General features: G+C 44.1%; 1 protein-coding gene across 1 annotated transcript; it reads left to right on the top strand.

The window, feature by feature from the left end:
- The first annotated feature begins 4,964 nt into the window (after positions 1–4,964).
- Positions 4,965–7,047, top strand: LOC128661177 (uncharacterized). Its single transcript, XM_053715409.1, has 2 exons — positions 4,965–6,850; positions 6,925–7,047. The coding sequence occupies exon 1, from the start codon at positions 5,198–5,200 to the stop codon at positions 6,650–6,652; it is 1,455 nt and encodes a 484-aa protein (XP_053571384.1). The 5' UTR covers positions 4,965–5,197; the 3' UTR covers positions 6,653–6,850; positions 6,925–7,047.
- Positions 7,048–8,280: the final 1,233 nt, after the last annotated feature.

Below are 8,280 nucleotides of genomic sequence, written 5' to 3'. Positions count from 1 at the left end.
CAAAGAGGTATGTAGCAGCTTATTATTTTCTGACAATGGAATTGATGAGAAAATTCTGCCATACCGATATAATGTAAACTCAGCCTTAAATGCAGTAGCAGCAACTGGTATCAGGCTGTCATGTATGTATATTTTACACTTCAGTATTCTGGGGAATGGCACTTCACTGGAATTATACTGTATGCATAAAACTTTAGCCTAATTTGCAGGGACTAGCAACAGGCTTTTTAATAACACTCAATTTATTAATGTTAAACGTTTTTTGCTGGCATGTAAAATCGTTTAATTTTCTGAGGTACTGGGTGAAAAAATGTTTTGGGCACTATTTTTTTCCACTTGGCAGTCGTTTTATTTAATTTATGACAGTTTACTGATCTCTCTCACTGTTATGTGTGAGGGGGAGGGGCCTTTTTTGGCGCTTTTGCTATGCATCAAAAAATTCAGTCAGAAGTTTATTGTCTTCCCTGCATGATCCGGTTCATCTCTACAGAACTCAGGGGTCTTCAAAACTTGTTTTGAGGGAGGTAATCACTCACAGCAGAGCTGTGAGATTGTAGTTGACTGTGATAAAAAAAAACGTTTATTTCTGTATTTTTTTCTGCTATCAGGGTTAGTTATCCTTTGCTAATGGGAGCAATCCTTTGCTAAAATTGTGTTGTTTTTTTTTACAAAGATTTGATGCTTTAACTTTTCAGTTTATTAATTTTCAACTGTCATAACTTTTTCTGTGCTTCTTATAGGCACAGTACGTTTTCATATTATAGTAAATTACTTGAAAAGTATTTCCAAGTTGCTAGTTTATTTGCTAGTGTGTTAAACATGTCTGATTCAGAGGAAGATATCTGTGCTATATGTGCTAAAGCCAAAGTGGAGCCCAATAGAAATTTATGTACTAACTGTATTGATGCTACTTTAAATAAAAGTCAATCTGTACAAATTGAACATATTTCACCAAACAACGAGGGGAGAGTTATGCCGACTAACTCGCCTCACGTGTCAGTACCTGCATCTCCCGCTCGGGAGGTGCGTGATATTGTAGCGCCGAGTACATCTGGGCGGCCATTACAAATCACATTACAGGATATGGCTACTGTTATGACTGAAGTTTTGGCTAAATTACCAGAACTAAGAGGTAAGCGTGATCACTCTGGGGTGAGAACAGAGTGCGCTGATAATATTAGGGCCATGTCAGACACTGCGTCACAATTTGCAGAACATGAGGACGGAGAGCTTCATTCTGCGGGTGACGGTTCTGATCCAAACAAACTGGATTCAGATATTTCAAATTTTAAATTTAAGCTGGAAAACCTCTGTGTATTACTAGGGGAGGTGTTAGCGGCTCTGAATGATTGTAACACAGTTGCAATACCAGAGAAAATGTGTAGGTTGGATAAATATTTTGCGGTACCGGCGAGTACTGACGTTTTTCCTATACCTAAGAGACTTACTGAAATTGTTACTAAGGAGTGGGATAGACCCGGTGTGCCGTTCTCACCCCCTCCGATATTTAGAAAGATGTTTCCAATAGACGCCACCACACGGGACTTATGGCAAACGGTCCCTAAGGTGGAGGGAGCAGTTTCTACTTTAGCTAAGCGTACCTCTATCCCGGTGGAGGATAGCTGTGCCTTTTCAGATCCAATGGATAAAAAGTTAGAGGGTTACCTTAAGAAAATGTTTGTTCAACAAGGTTTTATATTGCAACCTCTTGCATGCATTGCGCCTGTCACGGCTGCAGCAGCATTTTGGTTTGAGTCTCTGGAAGAGACACTTGAATCAGCTCCATTAGATGAGATTACACACAAGCTTAAAGCCCTTAAGTTAGCTAACTCATTTATTTCAGATGCCGTAGTACATTTAACTAAACTTATGGCTAAGAATTCCGGATTCGCCATTCAGGCACGCAGAGCACTGTGGCTAAAATCCTGGTCAGCTCACGTTACTTCTAAATCTAAATTGCTTAATATACCTTTCAAAGGGCAGACCTTATTCGGGCCCGGGTTGAAAGAAATTATCGCTGACATTACAGGAGGTAAAGGCCATGCCCTGCCTCAAGACAGAGCCAAACCTAAGGCTAGACAGTCTAATTTTCGTTCCTTTCGTAATTTCAAAGCAGGAGCAGCATCAACTTCCTCTGCACCAAAACAGGAAGGAGCTGTTGCTCGCTACAGACAAGGCTGGAGACCTAACCAGTCCTGGAACAAGGGCAAGCAGGCCAGGAAACCTGCTGCTGCCCCTAAGACAGCATGAATCGAGGGCCCCCGATCCGGGAACGGATCTAGTGGGGGGCAGACTTTCTCTCTTCGCCCAGGCTTGGGCAAGCGATGTCCAGGATCCCTGGGCGTTAGAGATCATATCTCAGGGATACCTTCTAGACTTCAAATTCTCTCCCCCAAGAGGGAGATTTCATCTGTCAAGGTTGTCAACAAACCAAATAAAGAAAGAGGCGTTTCTACGCTGCGTACAAGATCTTTTATTAATGGGAGTGATCCATCCGGTTCCGCGGTCGGAACAAGGACAAGGGTTTTACTCAAATCTGTTTGTGGTTCCCAAAAAAGAGGGAACTTTCAGACCAATCTTGGATTTAAAGATCCTAAACAAATTCCTAAGAGTTCCATCGTTCAAAATGGAAACTATTCGGACAATTTTACCCATGATCCAAAAGGGTCAGTACATGACCACAGTGGATTTAAAGGATGCTTACCTTCACATACCGATTCACAAAGATCTTTACCGGTATCTAAGGTTTGCCTTTCTAGACAGGCATTGCCAGTTTGTAGCTCTTCCATTCGGATTGGCTACGGCTCCGAGAATCTTCACAAAGGTTCTGGGTGCTCTTCTGGCGGTACTAAGACCGCGAGGAATTGCGGTAGCTCCGTACCTAGACGACATTCTGATACAAGCTTCAAGCTTTCAAACTGCCAAGTCTCATACAGAGTTAGTACTGGCATTTCTAAGGTCGCATGGATGGAAGGTGAACGAAAAGAAGAGTTCTCTCTTTCCACTCACAAGAGTTCCCTTCTTGGGGACTCTTATAGATTCTGTAGAAATGAAGATTTACCTGACAGAAGACAGGTTAACAAAGCTTCAAAATGCATGCCGTGTCCTTCATTCCATTCAACACCCGTCAGTAGCTCAATGCATGGAGGTGATCGGCTTAATGGTAGCAGCAATGGACATAGTACCCTTTGCACGCCTACATCTCAGACCGCTGCAATTGTGCATGCTAAGTCAGTGGAATGGGGATTACTCAGACTTGTCCCCTACTCTGAATCTGGATCAAGAGACCAGAAATTCTCTTCTATGGTGGCTTTCTCGGCCACATCTGTCCAGGGGGATGCCATTCAGCAGGCCGGACTGGACAATTCTAACAACAGACGCCAGCCTACTAGGTTGGGGCGCTGTCTGGAATTCTCTGAAGGCTCAGGGACAATGGAATCAGGAGGAGAGTCTCCTACCAATAAACATTCTGGAATTGAGAGCAGTTCTCAATGCCCTTCTGGCTTGGCCCCAGTTAACAACTCGGGGGTTCATCAGGTTTCAGTCGGACAACATCACGACTGTAGCTTACATCAACCATCAGGGAGGGACAAGAAGCTCCCTAGCAATGATGGAAGTATCAAAGATAATTCGCTGGGCAGAGTCTCACTCTTGCCACCTGTCAGCAATCCACATCCCGGGAGTGGAGAACTGGGAGGCGGATTTCTTAAGTCGTCAGACTTTTCATCCGGGGGAGTGGGAACTTCATCCGGAGGTCTTTGCCCAAATACTTCGACGTTGGGGCAAACCAGAGATAGATCTCATGGCGTCTCGACAGAACGCCAAGCTTCCTCATTACGGGTCCAGATCCAGGGATCCGGGAGCAGTTCTGATAGATGCTTTGACAGCACCTTGGACCTTCGGGATGGCTTATGTGTTTCCACCCTTCCCGATGCTTCCTCGATTGATTGCCAGAATCAAACAGGAGAGAGCATCAGTGATTCTAATAGCGCCTGCATGGCCACGCAGGACTTGGTATGCAGATCTAGTGGACATGTCATCCTGTCCACCTTGGTCGCTACCTCTGAAACAGGACCTTCTGATCCAGGGTCCCTTCAAACATCAAAATCAAATTTCTTCTGTTATGTGTGATCAGTCCACGGGTCATCATTACTTCTGGGATATTATCTGCTCCCCTACAGGAAGTGCAAGAGGATTCACCCAGCAGAGTTGCTATATAGCTCCTCCCCTCTACGTCACCTCCAGTCATTCTCTTGCACCCAAAGACTAGATAGGAGGTGTGAGAGGACTATGGTGATTATACTTAGTTTTTAGAACTTCAATCAAAAGTTTGTTGTTTTACAATAGCACCGGAGCGTGTTATTACCTCTCTGGCAGAGTTTGAAGAAGAATCTACCAGAGTTTTTCTTATGATTTTAACCGGAGTAGTTAAGATCATATTGCTGTTTCTCGGCCATCTGAGGGAGGTAAAAACTTCAGATCAGGGGACAGCGGGCAGTGGAATCTGCATTGAGGTATGTAGCAGTTTTTATTTTCTGAATGGAATTGATGAGAAAATCCTGCCATACCGTTATAATGAACATGTATGTATACTCTACACTTTAGTATTCTGGGGATGGTATTTCACCGGAATTACTCTGTAAAAGTACATTAAACCTTTTAATAGGTATTTTTCATGTTAAACGTTTTTGCTGGAATGTAGAATCGTTTGCATTAATGAGGTACTGAGTGAATAAATATTTGGGCATTATTTTTCCACTTGGCAGTTTGCTTGTTTTAATTATGACAGTTTCGTTTCTCTCTCACTGCTGTGTGTGAGAGGGAGGGGCCGTTTTTGGCGCTCTTTGCTACGCATCAAAAATTTCCAGTCAGTTACTCTTGTATTTTCTGCATGATCTGGTTCATCTCTAACAGAACTCAGGGGTCTTCAAACTTCTTTGAAGGGAGGTAGATTCTCTCAGCAGAGCTGTGAGACTTATATAGTGACTGTGATTTAAAACGTTTCTGTAATTTTTATGTTTAAAATTTAATTAGTGTTATTTTACTAATGGGAACAAACCTTTGCTAAAAAGTTGTGTTGTTTTTAAAGAGTGATGCTATAACTGTTTTTCAGTTCATTATTTCAACTGTCATTTAATCGTTTAGTGCTTCTTGAGGCACAGTACGTTTTTGTTAAATAAGATTGTAACCGAGTTGCATGTTTATTGCTAGTGTGTTAAACATGTCTGATTCAGAGGAAGATACCTGTGTCATTTGTTCCAATGCCAAGGTGGAGCCCAATAGAAATTTATGTACTAACTGTATTGATGCTACTTTAAATAAAAGCCAATCTGTACAAATTGAACAAATTTCACCAAACAGCGAGGGGAGAGTTATGCCGACTAACTCGCCTCACGTGTCAGTACCTGCATTTCCCGCCCGGGAGGTGCGTGATATTATGGCGCCTAGTACATCTGGGCAGCCATTACAGATAACATTACAAGATATGGCTACTGTTATGACTGAAGTTTTGGCTAAATTACCAGAACTAAGAGGCAAGCGTGATCACTCTGGGGTGAGAACAGAGTGCGCTGATAATTCTAGGGCCATGTCTGATACTGCGTCACAGCTTGCAGAGCATGAGGACGGAGAGCTTCATTCTGTAGGTGACGGTTCTGATCCAAGCAGATTGGATTCAGATATTTCAAATTTTAAATTTAAATTGGAAAACCTCCGTGTATTACTAGGGGAGGTCTTAGCGGCTCTTAACGATTGTAACACCGTTGCAATACCAGAGAAAATGTGTAGGTTGGATAAATACTTTGCGGTACCGGCGAGTACTGACGTTTTTCCTATACCTAAGAGATTAACTGAAATTGTTACTAAGGAGTGGGATAGACCCGGTGTGCCGTTCTCACCCCCTCCAATATTTAGAAAGATGTTTCCAATAGACGCCACCACACGGGACTTATGGCAAACGGTCCCTAAGGTGGAGGGAGCAGTTTCTACTTTAGCTAAGCGCACCACTATCCCGGTGGAGGATAGCTGTGCTTTTTCAGATCCTATGGATAAAAAATTAGAGGGTTACCTTAAGAAAATGTTTGTTCAACAAGGTTTTATATTGCAACCCCTTGCATGCATCGCGCCGATTACGGCTGCGGCAGCATTTTGGATTGAGTCTCTGGAAGAGAACCTTAGTTCAGCTACGCTGGACGACATTACGGACAGGCTTAGAGTCCTTAAACTAGCTAATTCATTTATTTCGGAGGCCGTAGTACATTTAACCAAACTTACGGCTAAGAATTCAGGATTCGCCATTCAGGCACGTAGGGCGCTGTGGCTAAAATCCTGGTCGGCTGATGTAACTTCTAAGTCCAAATTACTTAATATACCTTTCAAGGGGCAAACCTTATTTGGGCCCGGTTTGAAAGAAATTATTGCTGACATTACAGGAGGTAAGGGCCACGCTCTACCTCAAGACAAAGCCAAAGCTAAGGCTAGACAGTCTAATTTTCGTCCCTTTCGGAATTTCAAAACAGGAACAGCATCAACTTCCACTGCACCAAAACAGGAAGGAGCTGTTGCTCGTTACAGACAAGGCTGGAAACCTAACCAGTCCTGGAATAAGGGCAAGCAGGCCAGGAAACCTGCTGCTGCCCCTAAGACAGCATGAACCGAGGGCCCCCGATCCGGGACCGGATCTAGTGGGGGGCAGACTCTCTCTCTTCGCCCAGGCTTGGGCAAGAGATGTCCAGGATCCCTGGGCGCTAGAGATCATATCTCAGGGATACCTTCTAGACTTCAAATTCTCTCCCCCAAGAGGGAGATTTCATCTGTCAAGGTTGTCAACAAACCAAATAAAGAAAGACGCGTTTCTACGCTGTGTACAAGATCTATTATTAATGGGAGTGATCCATCCGGTTCCGCGGTCGGAACAAGGACAAGGGTTTTACTCAAACCTGTTTGTGGTTCCCAAAAAAGAGGGAACTTTCAGGCCAATCTTGGATTTAAAGATCCTAAACAAATTCCTAAGAATTCCATCGTTCAAAATGGAAACTATTCGGACAATCTTACCTATGATCCAAAAGGGTCAGTACATGACCACAGTGGATTTAAAGGATGCTTACCTTCACATACCGATTCACAAAGATCATTACCGGTATCTAAGGTTTGCCTTCTTAAACAGGCATTACCAGTTTGTAGCCCTTCCATTCGGATTGGCTACGGCTCCAAGAATCTTCACAAAGGTTCTGGGTGCCCTTCTGGCGGTACTAAGACCGCGAGGAATTTCGGTAGCTCCGTACCTAGACGACATTCTGATACAAGCTTCAAGCTTTCAAACTGCCAAGTCTCATACAGAGTTAGTTCTGGCATTTCTAAGGTCGCATGGATGGAAAGTGAACGAAAAGAAGAGTTCTCTCTTTCCTCTCACAAGAGTTCCATTCTTGGGGACTCTTATAGATTCTGTAGAAATGAAGATTTATCTGACAGAAGACAGATTAACAAAGCTTCTAAATGCATGCCGTATCCTTCATTCCATTCAACTCCCGTCAGTAGCTCAATGCATGGAGGTGATCGGCTTAATGGTAGCAGCAATGGACATAGTACCCTTTGCACGCCTACATCTCAGACCGCTGCAATTGTGCATGCTGAGTCAGTGGAATGGGGATTACTCAGATTTGTCCCCCACTCTGAATCTGGGTCAAGAAACCAGAAACTCTCTTCTATGGTGGCTTTCTCGGCCACATCTGTCCAGGGGGATGCCATTCAGCAGGCCGGACTGGACAATTGTAACAACAGACGCCAGCCTACTAGGTTGGGGCGCTGTCTGGAATTCTCTGAAGGCTCAGGGACAATGGAGTCAGGAGGAAAGTCTCCTGCCAATAAACATTCTGGAATTGAGAGCAGTTCTCAATGCCCTTCTAGCTTGGCCCCAGTTAAAAACTCGGGGGTTCATCAGGTTTCAGTCGGACAACATCACGACTGTAGCTTACATCAACCATCAGGGAGGGACAAGAAGCTCCCTAGCAATGATGGAAGTATCAAAGATATTTCGCTGGGCAGAGTCTCACTCTTGCCACCTGTCAGCAATCCACATCCCGGGAGTGGAGAACTGGGAGGCGGATTTCTTGAGTCGCCAGACTTTTCATCCGGGGGAGTGGGAACTTCATCCGGAGGTCTTTGCCCAAATACTTCGACGTTGGGGCAAACCAGAGATAGATCTCATGGCGTCTCGCCAGAACGCCAAACTTCCTCGCTACGGATCCAGATCCAGGGATCCGGAAGCGGTTCTGATAGATG

Source organism: Bombina bombina, chromosome 5 (assembly GCF_027579735.1).
Source record: "Bombina bombina isolate aBomBom1 chromosome 5, aBomBom1.pri, whole genome shotgun sequence".
Taxonomy (NCBI): domain Eukaryota; kingdom Metazoa; phylum Chordata; class Amphibia; order Anura; family Bombinatoridae; genus Bombina; species Bombina bombina.
Note: the sequence above shows the minus strand (reverse complement) of the source record. Positions and strands in the feature narration are given on the sequence as shown.